Source organism: Phragmites australis, chromosome 23, assembly GCF_958298935.1.
Source record: "Phragmites australis chromosome 23, lpPhrAust1.1, whole genome shotgun sequence".
Classification (NCBI taxonomy): Eukaryota; Viridiplantae; Streptophyta; class Magnoliopsida; order Poales; family Poaceae; genus Phragmites; species Phragmites australis.
In genome coordinates, this window is record NC_084943.1 from 21,490,469 (window position 1) to 21,509,998 (window position 19,530).

The 19,530-nt window shown below is 42.0% G+C and overlaps 2 protein-coding genes across 2 annotated transcripts; one reads left to right on the plus strand and one right to left on the minus strand.

The window, feature by feature from the left end:
* Window positions 1–8,309: 8,309 nt before the first annotated feature.
* Window positions 8,310–12,693, plus strand: LOC133906634 (putative uridine kinase C227.14). The gene is made up of 12 exons (XM_062348588.1): window positions 8,310–8,631; window positions 8,968–9,098; window positions 9,176–9,219; window positions 9,532–9,609; window positions 10,392–10,587; window positions 10,664–10,694; window positions 10,774–10,832; window positions 10,914–10,987; window positions 11,490–11,576; window positions 11,755–11,816; window positions 11,908–11,936; window positions 12,309–12,693. The coding sequence occupies exons 1-12, from the start codon at window positions 8,547–8,549 to the stop codon at window positions 12,399–12,401; spliced, it is 969 nt and encodes a 322-aa protein (XP_062204572.1). The 5' UTR covers window positions 8,310–8,546; the 3' UTR covers window positions 12,402–12,693.
* An 893-nt stretch (window positions 12,694–13,586) lies between these two features.
* On the minus strand, window positions 13,587–17,216 carry LOC133906601 (auxin-responsive protein IAA30-like). Its single transcript, XM_062348552.1, has 5 exons — window positions 16,803–17,216; window positions 15,227–15,474; window positions 14,379–14,511; window positions 14,229–14,290; window positions 13,587–14,115 (listed from the first exon to the last, which is right to left on the minus strand). The coding sequence occupies exons 1-5, from the start codon at window positions 17,099–17,101 to the stop codon at window positions 14,078–14,080; spliced, it is 780 nt and encodes a 259-aa protein (XP_062204536.1). The 5' UTR covers window positions 17,102–17,216; the 3' UTR covers window positions 13,587–14,077.
* Window positions 17,217–19,530: the final 2,314 nt, after the last annotated feature.

Consider the following 19,530-nt stretch of genomic DNA (forward strand, 5'->3'; position numbering starts at 1 on the left):
TCGAGCTCCCCCCTCTCTCAATCTCTCTCTCTTTCTCCCTCGATTCCTCCCTCTAGGAGCCGAATCAAGGTACGCATGTGGTGTTCACGTGATCACTAGCTCATACGCTCCTCATCCATCCACTTCATTTTCGTTTCCCGAAGGATTTGAGCCGGTTTTGATATTTTTTGGTATTCTTGGTTGAAGCACGAGGAGTACTAGCGTTCTTCCTCTTCCCGAGCTTTTCCACCTTCCATCGATGGTCACCAACCTCGTGAAAGCATCTTGGTTGAGTCTCCTAGGCTCCCATGGCAAGGATGTGCGTTTTGGTTGGATGAGTTTGCAGCTAAGTTTGCGGAGTTTTCAAGTTCTTGAGCTTTGGAGCAAAAAGAGAGGATTTAAATGAGATTTGTGCTAGGAATCATTTTGCTAGGTTGGTGAGTGAGTTTTAGACTCTACGAACTATCTCAAACATATCTCCCTTTAGTTTGGAGAGGCTAGCAAATCAAATCAGCCGAGTTTCCCCCCTCGAAGCAACCTCTCTGTACAATCGGATAGTCCAGGTAGAACTCGGATAGTCTGGGTAGTCTAGTGAAAACCCCGATGAATTGTGCTAAAAAATCGTTAGGGTTTAGGGTGCAATTTGAGTCTAGAACCCTTTGTATATTGTATATGTATATTTATGTAGGATAGATTTAACATGCGAGTCGAATTAGCCGAGGAAGATCATTGAGAAGTGCAAGTCTGTCCAATCCGGATAGTCCGGGTTAAACCCAGAGGGTCCGGGTAATTCGTGATGCTTTTAACCGAGCACCCTCACTCGGAGCCTCACCCGGATAATATGTCCAACCCGGATAGTCTGGATTAAACCTAGAGGGTCGGGGTTAATTCGATTTAGATTTAACTGATCCGCCCAACCCGGATAGTCCGGGTTAAACCCGGAGGGTCCAGGATAATTCGATTTAGATTTAGCAGAGTACCTCCGTCCGGAGTATAACCCAAAGGTTCCGGAACCTGGAGGTTCTGAGTTCAACCTGGAGTCTCTGGCCTCCTGTTAATTTTCCAAAGTCATTTAGATCACAAAGTTTGCTATTATTTCGCATATCTCACACTTTTAGCTTGTTGTTATGCATCTTGTAGCATATATTATTGCACTTCATTCATACTCATCATTGCATGCGTTCTTCTTTAGTGAATAAGGATCTGGAGCGTGACACGGGTGTGGTTGAAGATGACACTGAGCCACACGGGTTCTGTGAATTCTGTGTGGGTAGCATCAGACAACCGCATAAGCAGCAAGGCAAGCATCTAAGCATATTTCTTACATTAATTTGGATCATATATGTCTAATATGATAACATATGATTTATATATGTTTGCATGTTATCGAGTCAACGTCGATTTTTGGTATGGATAGAACCTATATTGATGCATTACATCCCCTATTTTGAGATATTGATGATCCATATCCTTATAACCGGGGTTTAACTTGATGTTGTCTAATTCAAAGGTTAACCGAATTGCTTAGCCATGCTTAGGTTCTTCGGTAGAAGTCGAGCGGTGAAATGAATTCATCGTTCATGAGCTATAGGCTTTAATCACTATCACATTAATAACAATGTTGGGTTGATGGTGTTGTTTGGTTGAGTAGTGAGGATAAGACGAGATGTGGGCGGTGTTGGGGGCGTTCCTCCTACCCCGATGTGGAGTTTCCGGGGTAGGCCGCGAGAGGAATCCGAACACCATAGACTGCTTATGTCACTTAAGCATCGATTGTTGTTGCAGTTGGCTCTAGCACTTAATGTATTTACCACATGTCGATCTAATGGTAAGATAAGCTGAATACTTTTGTAGCTATAAACATTTGAGCTTGCACATTGACGGTGTGAGCGGGCGGGCTTGTAAGAGACACTTGATGTTGCTCCGAGAGTTAACCTAAGTGGGCTCCACATCGAGCGATGCCTGATTCAAATGGTTATGGTTTATTGGGAAAGGTTGACATGAGACCCCTTTGAGTGGACCTGTATAGTCACTCAAGCCGTATGATCCTCGAGTCTTGTGGGTAAAGTTGTACCCCCTGCAGGGTATAAAAACATTTTGAAATGTCACACTCTCAGTCATGAGCATGCTTTTGTCCATTCGCAGTAGTCGTAGAGTTTCAAGTTTGGTTTGAGGTGGTTGATGGGTTGAGATGGGTCTTTACAGATATTATTACTATGGTTCCTTTAACATATATGTTCCATTGATGTTATGGGTTAGATAATTGTGTTGGTTAAGTCTAGATGCTCACACATATTTTTGTCAAATTTTACTTTCGCATATAAATTTACTTAATTATGTGGCCGTATTCTTGCTAACATCCCAATTCATAATCCTGGAGTCAAGTTATCTATAAGTACCCAATGTGGATTAAGTCTTTCGAGTACCTTCGTACTCACGCCGCTCTTTCAGGTGCTACCAATGAGGAGTTGATCTTTGGCTACTTCACGCCCGCCGAGGGTGGTGGTGGACATGAGTAGGCAACTACTCAGAGATCGTGCTTTTATGCTGGAGACTAAGGGCATATGACTCCATCCTCCTTTTATTGTTTATAGTTTTAGCTTCTGCTGTATAGTTCTCTTTTGTCTAGGAGTTGGTTATTTAGTCTTCTGCTAGCTCTCTTTTGCTGTAAATTATAAGAAATTGTGGGTATTTAAGAACTTGTAATATAATTAAATTACTCGCTCTTTGTTAAACTTTGGTGTGATTTGATATGTTGGAAAGGCATGTGTTCCGATCTTGGTCACAAAACATGTGTCTGGACTACCGGAGTGGTATTCTAATTAATCATTGAAGTCATAATTAAGTAAATGATCGATTTAATAATTAATTAGAATACTGTTTGAATGATTCCTTATAGCGTGACATCATGGTTTAATGAAGTAGCTTAAAAATGCTCAGGACGTAGGTTAGCAAGTGTGTCAAACCCCTAACCCACTAAAGTTTTTTTTACCTCTTCTTGGTAATATGTACAAACTTGTTAGACTATGCCTCTAAGTGTAACGTGTTCTTGGTAGTTGCATTTAGAGTGTTTGTTTATGTATTGTGTTGTTTTATATTATGATGCATTCGTTAATCATGTTGCATTGATGCATCCTGATAGCGGTAAATATCGGGAGCTCAACCAGTGCGATGTAGGAGCCTGGTATGTTCCGTGCGACGATGGTATGGAAAGTAAATATATTAGTAATAACGTATAAACATCCATCATACAATGGTAGATATGGTCGTCTACCATATGACGATTACGTGGGGTGTCCCGTAAGACGATGGTAGGAGACGTGAATACGTTGGCAACAACATATGAAACATCGCTTGTGCAGTGAGTTGCACAAGCACCGTTCGCGCGAATACTTATTCTTTTTCGTGCGAAGGGTGATGTATGGGATTGTGATGTTTGTGAAGAGTGATGCATTCGAGAAAGAAGCGTGTAGATAAGGATCGAGCATATTTTCATGTTCTATCGTTTATGTTGCACCATGCCTTGAACATACATTTCCCTTGATATATGACACCTTATTGTGCATCACTTGCGAATAATATCCGACTAATGCTGTTTTGCTATGTCAGAGTTTGACTTTTGCCTCTTTTCATCTTATCGTCACAATAGGATGAGGACTCGCGGTAGTGATCTTTTTGAGGGTTCTAATGAGAACAACCTTGTGCCGCCTTCACCGCCAAGCATGACGGATGTCCTAATGCAGATAGAGCAAAATCGCTAAGCTCATACTGCTCTCCTTGAGGCCCTCGTGCGCAACATGGCCCCTCATGGAGGAGGTGGAGCCGAGCGACGAGACAATTTCTCGGATTTTCTTTGAACTCAGCCGCCCATCTTCACGCGGGCTGAGGATCCTCTTGACGCTGACCATTAGCTTCGCACCATCAAGCAGAAGCTCGTTCTCCTTCGATGCGAGGACCATGAGAAGGCTCTCTTCACCGCCCATCAACTCCAAGATGCGGGCGGTGCATGGTGGACCAACTACTTTGCCATGCACATCGCCAGTCATCACGTCTCTTGGGCGGAATTCCGCCAAGCCTTCTGTGACTTCCATATTCCCAAGAGGCTAATAAAGATCAAGAGATGAGAGTTCCTGGACCTCCAGCAGATGGGGAAGTCGGCAATGGAGTATGTGCAAGTGTTCAATCACTTAGCACAGTATGCTCCGGAAGAGGTCAACACCGATGAGAAGAAACAATATCGCTTCATGAACGGTCTCACTTCTAAGATGCAAGACCACCTCTCGGCGCATGAGTTCACCGACTTTAACAAATTAGTGAGCACCTCCCTTACGGTGGAGTTCATGATGAACAACCAAGAAGAGAAGCGCAAGAGGACTCAGTCACCTTCTGTTGGTGGGGGCTCTCAACGTCCGTGTGCAGAGAGTCAACCTCCTCAATCCCACATGACAGCTTCAGCTGCTCCACGACCAATATGGATAGTGTGGCGTCCAACTTCTTCCGCTCCGCAAGGACAACCTCAATGACCCACGAGATCTCAAGGGAGTGTGAAAGGTGGCCCTGGCAGCCCATGTTACAACTGCGAGCGCGTCGGGCACTTCGCGCGGGAATGCCCTTTCCCGAAGCCCAGAGCCACGGTGAATGCTCCAAGTCCACCACCACCTGCGCAATACTCTCATTAAGCCTCGAAGACTACGCAAGTCCCTAAGCACAGTCATGTCAACTACACCACCGCCGAAGAGGCTCATGAGGGTGCCAATGTATTGATGGGTACGTTGTTTGTGAATTCTAATTCTGTCGTTATTCCTGCAGTCATTCTTTTTGATTCGGGAGCTTCCCATTATTTTATAATGAGGAGTTACACTCAGCGTCATGGGCTAAAGATTAGCACTTCTCGTGCACCTTATGTTATAGAAGCACTCAGAGCCAACATCCTTACCAATAAATATGTATCTAATGCACCAATCATCATCAATGAGATGCCCTTTTCCATAAATCTGCTAGTGATCGACTCCAGAGGGATGGATATTATTCTGATAATGAATTGGCTCAACAAGAATAAGGCTTTCATTGATTGTGCTCAAAGGACTATCACTCTCAATGATCTACCTGGCACTCAAGTCCATCTGAAACTTAAGGACGTTGATCCTTGTCTTTATGCCTGAAAGTCGTGGCCACCACAGATCTTCTGGATATTCCTATGGCATGCGAGTTTTCGGATGTCTTCTCAGAAGAATTGCCAAGAATGTCACCCGACCGAGTTGTGGAATTTTCTATTGATCTTTTACCCGGTACGACCCCGATTTCAAAGAGGTCTTATCGGATGCTCGGAGAGAAACTCGGACACCGTAGACCAATTGTGTCGCTTAGACACCGATCATTGTTGCAGTTGGCTCTAGAACTTACCGTAGTTACCATATGTCGATCTAATGGTAAGATAAGTCGAATACCTCTGTAGCTGTAATGATTTGAGCTTGCACATCGATGGTGTGAGTGGGCGAGCTTGTAAGAGACACTTGAGGTTGCTCCGGGAGTTAACCTAAGTGGACTCCGCATCGAGCGATGTCTGATTTAAATGGTTGGAGCTTATTGGGAAAGGTTGACACGAGTACCCCCTTAGGTGGACCAGTGTGGTCACTCAAGCCGTATGGTCCTCAAGTCTTGTGGGTAAAGTTGTACCCCCTGCAGGGTGTAAAAATATTTTGAAATACCGTGCTCTCGATCATGAGTATACTTTTATCTATTTGCAACAGTCGTAGAGTTTCAAGTTTAGTTTGAGATGGTTGATGGGTTGAGATGGATCTTTATAGATATTATTACTATAGTTTCTTCTACATATATGTTTAGTTGATGGTTATGGGTTAGATAGTTGTGTTGGTTAAGTCTAGATGCTCACACATATTTTTGTCAAATTTTGCTTTCATATATAAATTTACTTAACCATGTGGCCATATTTTTTCTAACATCCCAATTCATAATACTTAGAGTCAGATTATCTATAAGTACCTAATATGGATTAAGTTTCGCGAGTACCTTCATACTCATGCTGCTTTTTCAGGAGTTGGTCTTTTGGTACTTCACATCCGTCGAGGGTGGTGACGAGCACGAGTAGACAACTACTTGGAGGTCGTGCTTTTGTGATGGAGTCTAAAGGCATATGGCTCCATCCTTCTTTTGTTGTTTATAGTTTTAATTTTCGCTGTATAGTTCTCTTGTTTCTAGGAGTTGGTTATTTTCAGTCTTCTAGTTCTCTTTTGTTGTAAATTATAAGAAATTGTGGATATTTAAGAACTTGTAATATAATTAAATTACTCACTCTTTGTTAAGCTTTGTTATGATGTGATATGTTGGAAATGCGTGTTCCGATCTTGGGCACAAAACATATGCCGAGACAACCGGAGCGGTATTATGATTAATAATTGAAGTCGTGATTAAGTAAATGATAGATTTAATGATTAATTAGAATACTGTTTGGATAGATCCTTATATAAATATCCTAAACTTATCGCCCTTAACAATAGGAGCATGCATGGCAGAACACTTATGTATATTATATTTATTTAGTACTTTGTCAATGTATGTCTTTTGAGACAAACCTAATACTCATTTAGACTGATCTCGGTGAATTTCAATGCCAATAACATAAGAGGCTTCACCGAGATCCTTCATATCGAAATTAGAGGAAAGCAATTTCTTGGTTTCAAACATCGTATCTTTATCCCTGTTAGTCAATAAGATATCATTCACATAAAGAACTAAGATGATGAATTTTTCCCTTTAAAATTTACATAAATGCAGTTATCAACTTTATTTTTTTAAAGTCAAAATTTTAATGACTTCATCAAACTTGAGATACCACTGCCTAGACGCTTGCTTTAGACCATAAATTGATTTCTTAAGATGGCATCCCAAATGTTCCTGGTCTTCAATGACAAAACCTTTCAGTTGAGCCATGTAAATATTTTCCTCCAAGTCACTGTTAAGGAATGTCGTCTTTACGTCCATCTGATATAGCTCTAAATCAACATGCACAGCCCACGCTCATATGCACTTGCTTGGCCCACGAGAGCGCTAGTCCACGTCACCTTGCCAGCCCGACCACCCGAGCCCGACAACTCTTGACCGTCCATCGTGATTGATGGCTTGTCGTGCTCCTCACTAGAACAAAACCGCGCTGGCCACAAAAACCTAACCCTAAGCTTCATTCCTCTCCGTCTCATCTAAGAAATCCGCACGTCTGGGAGAGGAAAGGTGACCATGGGTCTAAGAGCACCGGTGGCGTTCGTCGCCATTGAAAAAGAGAGAGAGAGAGAGAGAGAGAGAGAGAGAGAGAGAGAGAGAGAGAGAGTGAAGAGGGAACAAGAAGAGGGCGACACTACAGGCCTACCCGCCGGAGCGCGTGTGCGACCTCTGTTGCACGGGCCTCCGTTGGTTGGAGCTGTGGTGTTGCCCGTGTTGATGGCGTGTGGGGCGAAAAGAAGTGCCTGGCACCGGAGCCCTGGCACGCACACACAAGACGGAGACGCGAGCTTCTGAGGAAGATCCGCATGCACCTGAGGAGGAGAAGGCGAATCTGCCGGAGGAAAAGGCGAATCTAACGACGACATAAGCTTGAAAACACGTAAGGGCTTTCATATGGGATTTAGGGTTCAGATTGGAGATTTTGGGTTCGGATCGGGGAATTGGAAATTTTCTTTAGGATTTGCATTAGGGGTTTTCAAGTTTCCCCAATTCTCCTCCTTCTTAATGCTACTTGAGCTCAATTCGGTATTAAACATGTCGATTTGCCCCCAAAACGACCCCCAAAAACACACAAGCATACACATACATGCATAAACAATGTCTAAAGATGATTAATTGACTTTAATCTGAGGCTAATTAATGCTAGTTATCACTTAAACATGCTCAATTAACATTAATCCAAAACATATACAACCTAAAACATGAATATAAACATTGATCCAAGCCTAATTCATCTTAAAGATTCATAATTGATAACTAATTGATCTAAACTGGAACAATTAGGTCTCATAGATCATAAACCAGCATCAACCAAATACTAAATCAAAACTATTAGGTCTAATTTAGTCTGATTAGAGCTAATTATGACTTTGATACCATTGTTAATCACTTACAATCATCTTAGACCACCATTAGCCCTAAAACAAACACATCTTGATTGCGTAAGCGTGAATACATACCCTTGAGATCGAGCACCTACGAGCCCCGGTATAGCCCATTTATATTATAGTGATGTGTGAAACAAAACCGCAACCAATAGATTGGTTGGCCTAGGACACATGAGAGCAACCAATAGACATCGCTTCTTTCTCAATCAGATTAGGAAACAGTTAAAACATAAGGCCAAGATCAATTTCATCGTCGATATGCTGCGAGTAAGAGGGCTATTCTGCAAAGTCGCACTTTGTTTCGGCTCCTGTAGTGAACTCGATTTCCCTCTGAATCACGCTCCGATACGGATTCGGCGGTAACAATAGCGGCCAAATCCTACCCATATTTTATCAGTTGATCCCGCTCGGTTCAGGGAGGGGAGAGAGAGAGAGAGAGCCATGGAGTTGTCGAATTCCGTCGCATCCACGGCGGCGCAGGCGCGGCTGCTCCGGCCGCCGTCAGGTCGCCGGCCCGGCCCGACGGGTAAGAGATCGACCCCTCCGTCCTTGCGCCTCTCTCTCTCTCTACCCCCTGCGCCCTAATTCCCCAGACTAGTAGGGTAATTTTACTGCTTCGTGATTGCCTCTGCTTCGAATTCATCCAAGGAAGGGGATCATGTGATTGTTCCTCCTTATTCCGAATGCTTGTAGTTGTACCTTCTCGTGTTCAGTTCACCGCACATTTCTTGCCGGAACCTGCAGGACCTGGCTGCCTGCGTTCTCCTTTTATTCTCCAAAGCTCAACTCCGATGCGTTTATCTTATCTTCCTTTACCGTTTTGCCTTATAGCTCAAAAGCACATTTTTCGCTGCCTCTTCAGGATACGTGGCTTGTAGGAGTTATGCTGTAAGAAGCAAACTGATGAAGGCGACGCCTCCAATCCGTGCCAGCTTTCAGCCGGCATTTCCTCATCAGTTGAGCTCTCAAGCTACAAACAAGAAGAAACGTAATGTGAGTGGCGGTTTCGTCTTACCCGCAGTTTGTTACGCGTGTATTTACCATGTTTGCCTCTACTATTGTTTTTCCAGGTTCCTTACTATCAGAGACAAAAAGCTCCGCAGATAGAAGCCAAGTAAGCCACCTGTCTCGATTTGTAATGGGAAAAAAGTTCATTGCCACTTCATAATTTTTTTTGGATGAGTCTCTGTTCCCATGACCAGCTTGCAACTCGTTGCTTTGTTATGATCCAGATAGAACATGTGTCATCATCTTGTACTTCTTAGTTCCGTTGGTTAGGCCCGTTTTGGGCCAACCTATCTTAAAAAGAGGGATTATATCTACAGTTGCTTGATTTGTAGTACATCTTCTCAAATTTGATCATTAGTAGATGAGTTATACACTTTGACAATTGGCATACTAACAAAAGCTGATATTAAACTAGAAGGTCGATGGAGGAGGTATATGACGCTTTGGCCGAACACCTTATTTCTGTCTTGAAGAATATTGAACATTTTGATTCAAAGTAAGCCCTCTCTATTGATGCTGTTTCGGGACATTAATTATTGGGCAATCATGCTCTTCTATTGCAATGATCAAAGCTGGTTTATGTTGTTCGCTCTGGATGTAGTTATACAGACATGTTAATTCTTGAACATCGTCAGCCAAGTTTGCAGTCTATTTGCTGTTGACTCTTGATTTTTGTTTGGGAAATTAATAGAAAACAGAAATGGCTTCCAATGTCCAGCCCTTTTTTATGTCAAGCAGGCATAGTTAGCAGTTAATTTGCTCCGATGATCCACTGAGAGAATTTGTAGCCATTTTCTGTCATAGATCCTCAGTCACCTAGCTTGAGAACGAAAACAGTGGATCTGTTTAACATGATAATACTTGTGTTCAATTTTTATTCAAAGCATAAAACTCATTCTAGATCTTTCTTTCCCCTTTTCTGCTTTTTTTTGATCTTTTTTTTTTTTGCCCAGTGTTACATTTGACCATTGAGATTTTAGCGAAGTCTTTTGACATTACTGGAGCATTATAGCTCTGTTTGGCACAATTTCTGCTTGTGGATTCTGGAGGATTCTGCAGAAGCTGTGCCAAATGGTAGGATTCTGCAGCAGATTATCAGTAAGCGGATTCTGATAATGAACCGTACAATCTGGAGGAGCAAAATCTGTTTTTCACAGAATTCTCCAGGAAGCGGATTGTGCAGAAGCACAAGTTGTGCCAAACATGGCCTATATTAAGAACATTGCTTGAAATTGAATATTGTTATGCCTAACCACTTAATTGTACTGCTCTCAACAGATACATTGTTGGTCTAGCTGGACCACCTGGTGCAGGCAAGTCCACCGTTGCCTCTGAAGTTGTTCAACGTGTTAATATGCTTTGGTCCCAGAAGCACGCAGAAGGTAGTGGTGCATTGCTTCCTTCCGAGGAAATTGCTGCAATGCTTCCAATGGATGGCTTCCACCTTTATCGTTCCCAGCTTGATGCAATGGAGGTTTGTTTTCTTTCGAGTAACCCATGTCTGAATTTCAATTGCTTTCTCAAATTGTTAACACTCTTAGTGCTTGTAGGATCCAAAAGAAGCACATGCAAGAAGAGGAGGTGTGTAATATTCTCTGCTTGGTCTGTTTCATTGAAACTGTATTTACGTAAATACTTACAATTGACTTAATAATTTTAGCACCATGGACATTCAATCCATCACTTCTTCTGAAATATCTACAGACCCTAAGAGCAGAGGTATTTACCAACGTCCTGCAATGTGAGTTCTTGAGTAGCGAATGGCATTTGATCTGATCCTTTAAATATCTTGGTTTGTAGGGTTCACTTTATGCTCCATCATTTGATCATGGTGTTGGTGACCCAGTTGAGAATGACATATTTGTAAAGCCACAGTAAGTTAGCTTTGAAAATTGCAGGAAATACTTGGATGCTAGTTTTTTTTAGTTAACTTGATTGAAATGTGTAATCATGCTTGAGTTGTTCATAGATTTAGTCGAAGGTGCTGAACATACCGGTCCATACAAAATCTTTTGGATCAACTTAATTTTAGCAGCTTCTAACATTGGAGCTCTATGCAAAGTTATACTGCGTCTCATGATCATATTAACTACTGCTAATTATCCAGTGTTTTCATGAATTGTCATTTATTTCCGAGTTACTTGTGATTTTTTCCCCCTGTTCCTGTGGATGCAAGTGGAAGCAAACAGAAATCTTCATGAGAACTTTGTCTTGTTTCCATGTTCTACGTTCTTTGTTGTACCCTGTTTGTCTTGTAACTTTTGTCATGTGTAATGGATGCATGCCTTCATAAACACCATATTTCCTTAAATGATCCAGTTTACTATAAGTGCAGGTCTGACATATGCTGGTTGCTAATTACTATGATTTTTGCAGGCACAAAATAGTGATCGTTGAAGGGAATTATTTATTACTGGAAGAAGATGTTTGGAGGGAAATTAGAGACTTTTTTGATGAGAAATGGTGAGTATGCAAGCTATGCAACCATCGTTCGCACTTGTACATATCTTGTTGTGCTCCCTTTGACATCTCGACAAAACTAACGCTTCTCGAGACTTTTGGAGCAGTGCTTCTTAATTGCTTATTAATCTTTGAATGGGAGAAAACAGTGGTTTCTAATGGTCCAAGATTACCTTCTTAGGTTCATTGACATTGACATTGATGTCTCCATGGAAAGAGTGCTCAAGAGACATATTGCCACAGGTTTGCCCTATTGTTTATGGTTTTCGCCCCCTTTATGATTGCATTACTATTGATGCATCTTATTCATTTTCTTTTCTGTTTCTCTTTCCAGGAAAAGAGCCAGATGTAGCAGCATGGCGGGTAATTCTCCTCCCACGTTCTGTCCCAATCACACAGGCGCCCACACACGTGCCTGCATGCTTTCTGATATAACTTCACTGCTGTTTCCTTTCAAGAAGTCTATCTTACGCTAACCATCGACCTATTCCCTACTTTTGAGTTTCAAATTGAATGTAACCATTTGCACCAAAATGGTGTTCCCCCTGGCTTTTCAGCATTGTTTGATCATATCGTTTTCCATGAAAAGAATTTCATGACTAACTATTTCTTTGGATTTTTTTTTTGCTCCTAATCATTTTCAGCTGAAGACACTGATACATTGCCGTTTTCATCACCATACGGTTTCTGAATATTGCAAGTTCTAATTGTCTTGAAATTGGTCTTGTGAACCAGATCTCGTACAATGACCGGCCAAATGCGGAGCTCATCATGGAATCAAGAAAGAATGCTGATCTTGTAATCAGTTCGGTGGACTTTTCAAGCTAGAGCCCATTTTGTTGATAGGAAATAGGATTTTGGCTCTAATAATGTTCAGATGAAGACACTAATAATGGTTGTTTCCATGGAGTTCCTTGTACATATAATAAGCTAAATGCTTGTTTCCGTGGTGATTCTGTGCATGTACTAAGCTACTCCTCCATCAATTTGTTCTTGATGTACAGTTGAGGGATTATTCAATAATTTATTGGCGTTCTTCTAAAAATACTCTTCAAATTTGTGTCCAATATCTGTTTGTTATTCTTACAAAAGAAAGTATGAGCTTTGATGTTGCATTGAAGGAGAGAAATGTCCAGGATTACAGGCCTAGGCCAGTCACTAATTTTGTTATTTTAACATTCCAGTTTGTACAACTCTTTATTCCAGTTGCTCATTTTGTTATTCATGTTGTAACCCAATTCAGGGACAAGTTATCAAATAGTTCATCAAAAGATAGTGCATCGTTTTTCTGGAGAAAAAGAAAAAAAATAATATCCGTAGCAACATCTGTTAAGCGAACAATTTCTTGGTAGGAGCAGCACAGATTGTCTTCAAAGCTGGACAAGGGGCACTCGAAAAGACTCAAAGCTGCCATCATTGTTAGGGGACATGAGATCTCCAAAGGGAAATATGTTTTGCTTGTTTTAACACAAGCAAAAGCTCCTTTAGTTGGGAGAAGATACTCAATTACTAGGGAGGAAGGTGCAGCTGCAAGTTCACAAAAATCATAGCAACAACTTCCAGCACTTCAAGGTTTTTCTCCTCTCCTCTCTCTCTCTCTCTCTCCTCTCCTCTCTCTCTATACAAAACAGAGAAAAAGAACACCTCAACTTTGGCCTTGCATATCCTTTATCATTCATGGCATGGGGCACAAAGTACCAAACACTTGCATGCATGGATAGTATAGTGGCAAGCAGACAGCAAAAGATGCAGCAAAGTGTAATTCCTCACAATAATAGTAGTGAGAAGCTGAGAAAAAGATATTGTAGTGCCTGATGGATATAAAACTCAGTGCCCCATCACTCTGCACATGGCCTGCTTCTTCTGTCTCCAAGTTGGCTCCACATATAAAAACACACAGCCAGGCAGGCAAAGCAATACAATGTCTATGCACGTCAAACAAAGCATCTATTCTCATCATGGAAATGATCCTCTTGTGATTCCATGTAACAATTATTAATACCAAGATGAAAATAAATAAATAAAAGATAGGCTTATATATACAATACAGTTTAACACCTTGCAATTATCTTAATTATTTGTTCCATTGAGACACCATGGTAATAATTAAACAACTTTTTGATGGACAAAATGCACCAAGGCCCCTTGATTAGGAGCAGGGTGCCTTTGCATTTTGTGCCACGAAGAGTAAAAAAAGAACAGGCAGAGCAAAAAGACATTGTTATGGGACAGGTACATGTCCATGGCTTCTCTCTTTTGTAGTATATGACAAGATGAGACTTGAACACTGGACTGACTTCACTGACTCACTGGAACAGACGATAGAACAGCTGACTCAGACACACCAAAATGACTTCACTGATCAGGAGGTACAGGCTTGGAGAACAGGGAGTAGTATGATACAGAGACGAGCAAAGCTGCAAAGCTATAGAGACTGGACTGGGTCTTGCATGCATCTGATGAGACCCATGTTGCTCAGATGCATGTGTCCATAGTTCTTCTCATCAGCTTCTGTTCTTGCATTTCTCCATGGCCCTTGGTGCTGAAAAAGAATATTGAGACCACATGAGTTGCACTATCATTTCACCTTCCAAAGTTACTAAAGAAAATTTTCCATATGCTAATCTGAAAAATTTGAGATTATGCAGCACTCACCGAGGCCAATGGCTTCTGATCCTTTCATGATCCGAAGGCGCTTGCACGACTCGACAAACATCCTGAAACGAGTTTCCATATGCAATAAGGAAGCTGATCGACATGAACATATCATAGATTTCAGAGTAGAATGCATGGAGAAGTGCTCACTCCCATGGGACATCGCCGACGAGCATCCAGTCGCCGTCCTTGTCCTCGTAGGTCGGCACGTACTCGGAGCCGTTCAGAAGGTCCACCAGCTTGCTCTCATTCATGCCGTTCATCCCTTGAGACCCACAGCTTCCTGCATTGTCATGGGAAAAATCACACACCAAAACATCGATTCAGAGTTCATGCCAAGGTATTCTGCAAATTCAGTCAACTGGCAACTTTGCAATTCAGGTTCGGTATGAACTAAAAGCTCAATATTAAACCATTAAACACATAATTAGGAAAAATAACACTAAATATGTATTCTTTTTTCCTAAGATGCACGCCGATCAACACGTAGATTAGTTTAGACATGGAAGTACGTACTAGAAGAACAGCACATGACAATGATGAACCAAGCTGAGCTAACTGAAGCATGCATACATCTGCTCTGATCATGGGCTGCACACAAGCAGAGGAGATACTCGATCTGTGTGTTGGAGCGACAATGGCATTATGCCAGCCAGCACAGACACCTTCCAAGGATGCAAATCATGGAGTGCACTACTGGCAAAACCACATGGTGACCACCACCACACATGCAAATGCCAATGCAATCATATACCCAAATTCCAATCCAAATCACCATGCATGTACCAACTATAGCTAGTAACCATAAGTCACTTTTTATTTAGAGTTTCATGGGCGGATTAGTTCGCGCATGAAATAAGCTGTTGAAGAAAGGCGGACGATATACTTCAACATGTTGCATGAACAAGAAAGATAACAAAAATAATTTGTTTGGTGTTTTATTTTTTTTGTGAATTCGAAAATACTTCTCATGCGTGATGTATTGATGTGGTATGTACCAATGGTGAAGGAGCTGAACATCTTCTCGAGCGCCTTGGACAGCTCCTGGTAGCTCTTGTACGTGTTGAGGTCCACCTTGCGCAGGTACGGCGCGCCGTCCATGCTCACCTTCACGAACGCGGCGCCGCCACCGGCCGACGACGACTTGTCGCCGTCGACGTCCTTGCTGCCGGCGCCCTTCTCGGCCTGCACGGACATGATGTTCTTCCGGAACGACCGCACCGGCGGCCATCCAACCACCTGCGCCCTGCAGATAAATTACCCAACATTTTTTTTTCTGTCAAAACGACACTTATAACGTTACCGTGTAGATCAAAACGCACACTGACATGTACAAGATTTCTAACTATTTAGTTCAAATTGCATGCTACTTAATATTTCCTTTTGATTTATTGTTTACACCGTTTTAATTGTTTTCTACTTTGGAGCATGGTACTACTGGGAGGAGAGGCATCCATTTTTTTTCATGGAAAAGGAGGAACCTTTTGTGGTGGCACACATGAACTACTACTACTACTACCTCCTTCCAGTTTTCTACCTCTTCTCCTTTCATCTTTCATGCATCCATGCAAAACATGTACTCTACATTTATATATACTTGTAAAATGAAAATAGCAAGAAAACAACGGGGCAACGCACATCTAGAATGGTGATCCGTGAACGGTGAACCCAAGGTACCTGACAGGGGACAGTATGGGCAATAACATTTATTTATTTCTACTATGCTTGCCATCCATTCTAGCATATCGATCAAGATCAACAGGCAGGTGATATGGAAAATGATGTCGATGTGGACAAAACTGAGAGAGAGAGAGAGAGAGAGAGAGAGAGAGAGAGAGAGAGAGAGAGAGAGAGAGAGAGAGAGAGAGAGAGAGATTGAAGGCAGTGGCTTTCTTGATTTCTTTTATCGTGTCGGCACTGGGCGCTGTCTACCGGTGCCCCCACACGTAACATGCCGCTGTCCCTCCCGTTCCTGTGCGTGTTCGATCGGTGCATCGATCGATGAACAATAGATCTCATGTCCTAGATCCAGCTGTTTTTGCTTCTGAATTTGCATGCAGTGCGTGCCATGAAAAGTCTGTGTTTTTGCTCTGCATCTTTGCTCTTGATGATTAAGCATCACTAGCTAGGCTAGATCTCTAGAAATTATGTCTCTGCACGAACGACTAAATTTGAGAAGCGACTGGTATCTTTTTCTCGTAAAGGTTGTGGCATTTTCTTGCAACACGGTACGAAAAATAGAATTGTAAACTATTTGCATTTACGAGATGGCATGGGCATGACAAACATGGCACACAGAAGAATCGTGTGATAATTCAGCGATTAAGACAGGTTTTTGTTGATAATTAGGGTGAACTTTTCTCTACATCAAGGTTGTTAGATTTGAAGTTTTGGAAATGATTATACGAACAGAGAGAGAGAGAGAGAGAGAGAGAGAGAGAGAGAGAGAGAGAGAGAGAGAGAGAGAGAGAGAGAGAGAGAGAGAGAGAGAGAGAGGGAGTTCATGGAGGCATGCAGATCAAGGGAAGGAAGCTAACTAGAGACGAAGTGCTCGAGGAGTGAGTGGACACGTACTTGGGCGCGCGCGGCTTCTCGGCGGGGTCGGGCTGCGCCGCGGCGGCGGTGACGACGCTGCTCTGGCTGGGCGACCTCTTCATCTTCCCGGGTGCCGGCGACTCCTCCGTCGCCGCGGCCGCGCCCTCCTCGGCGGCCACCTCCTCCTCCTTCACGACGGCCGGCTCCAGCTTCAGCTTGAGGTCGATGGTCTCGGCGAAACCCCTCTTGCCGGAGGAGCTCCTCGCCTCGCCCTCTCCCCCGCCGCCGGGCAGGCCGAGCCGGAGCTCGGTCTCCTCGAACCCCAGGTCCGTCGCCATTGCTGCAGCCACTTCGCCTCTCCTCTCCAAGGCAAGCTACCTCCTCCTCCTTGCTTCCTCTGCTTGCTCGGCTTCTTGGTCGTTTGGTTGCTTTGAGGTTTGCCATGTAAAGGCTTGCAATGGGCACAAATAAAAAAATAGATGACCTACCGTATTGTATTTATTAAAATAAATAATATATTAAGATATTACAAATTTACCAGTTGTATTTAGCATCTTAAATTCCGAAAATCTAATTTTAGTATATGAGATAGCGAAAATAGTATTAGGTACTTGAGGTGTCAAATATGATATTGTGCATCATATTCAACACCTTAGGTGTTAAAAACGACTTATATTCAGCACTCGAGGTGTTAAATATGGTAAACAGTACCGTATTCAGTATCTCAGTTACCGAATACATTTTCCACCCAGTGCTATATCGTCACGAAGGAAGAAGGTGGCAAGTTGTATGTACTTGTGTTTAAGTTTTATATTTAACTCATGATTTTATTTAAAAGTATAAAAATAGTTCAAAAATTCTAAATATTTTTATAAATAAATTAGAGCTCACTAGCAACCCGTTTTAATTAGGTTGATATAAAAAACCTGAGCCAATATTTAATTAAAATTATTCAAATAAGATTACTTTTATAAATTCTAGTAATTTTTAATACTCAAATAAATTCTCAAAAATCTAGAAAAATTCACTAATATTTTTATCATATGATGTAATAATTTATAAAAATGTTTACAGCCCTATATTATTTTATAAAAAAGTGAGTTATTTTGTAATACTGTATTTATATGTATTTTTATCGTTTCATGTGATATTATCTTTTTAATTCATAAATCTTAATGGAATTTCCCTTTCGCAGAAAAAGGGAAAACAATTTCTCAATCACTCCACTATTAGTATCTTTTGCAGCATTGAGAAACAAACAGTTGGTTGATTAGTCGTGAGAGGGGTGTGCACCTAATTTGGTCCACATATCATTGCTGTTGTGGGACAGCCGCGAGAAGACGTGAAAAAGGATCAGTCCGGTCCAGTCCAGTCCAGCTGGAAGTGAAGAGAATTTGGCGACCGCGCACGCGCGAAAATGACCATGCGCTGGGCCACACGTACCCTGTCCAGTGGGTCCACTTGCCCGGCCGGTCCCACATGACATTGTACTGCTCTCACTTCCTCTTTCCCGTTTACGTACCGAGGAGTCAACTTTTACGGCCGGCGCTGTTTAAAACGACGGAATTTCGGAGTAAATTTTTGTGAGAATTGTGTAAATTACACTCAACTTAATCGAATTGATCGACCCACTATAAAGATAAAAAATAGCACACATTCTTCGGTGCACGCGCTGATGTTGCTGCCACCCTCCGCTGGCCGAGACTCTTTCCGTCATGGAGGCACTGTACAGCCATGGCCATTGGTCAAATGGACCTGGGTCAACAAGGCCGGCCCCACAGATCTGCGACTAGGCTAGCAAAATCTGGGTGCAAAAAGTTTAGAGCAATTTAGTATTCGGTTTAATTAGAAAGAGGTATGTGTTGTGATCTTAGGGTGTGTTTTGTTTCTCGGAGCAGATTTTTAGAACTACATCGTATAAATAGATTGAGGGAAAGTAGATTTATAGGAGTCATATTTATTGAAAAGAAGATTGTTTGATTGGTTTTATATATTTGGATAGACCGGGCTGAATTTCTGTTTAGTTGACAGAATCTAAGGCCGTATGAGCGAAGGTAAGAATTAAGGATATAATTGATTACTTATATGAAGATGATTTTGTGACACTGACCAATGACCCTGTTTATATGTGTGGATGCAGAGTCTGTATCCGCCGGTACAGCCTACGGGTCTAGATAATGCCACATATTTACACCTGTCGGGTCAGACTACAACAGTGGATGCAAATAACTAAATATACTTCTTTTAGAAGTTCTACGTATTTATTAGGTGTGAGGATCGGTGATGTACTAAGAGGGGGTGAATTAGGACACTTAAAATCTAATTTGCTCTAAAAACTTTACAAGATAAACCTATATCAAATTCTATCTAAATATGCTCTAGGTTTATCTAGTATGTCTACTCTACCGCTCAAAAGAGTTTTGCAACCTATAGCCAATCCTAGCAAACTATTCTAATAAGATAAATACGCAAAGGTAGATAACAAGTATATAAATGCGGAAATGTAAATAAAATAGAGAGAGTAAACTCGTTACAAGAGATTTTTATCTCGTGATATTGATGGTATAAATGTCACCCCTAGTCCACGTTAGAACTCTATCAAGGATATGCTTTTGGTCATGATTCTTGAGCCACCAAGGCAAGACCTTAAGCTGGATGAGCCACCAAGCTACCAAGGTAATGTCTCATCACTGATCTCTCTTCCGGTCATTTACCGACGTGATCACTTCGGAGCTTGAGCCACAAAGACAAGAGTCTCTGCATCTCC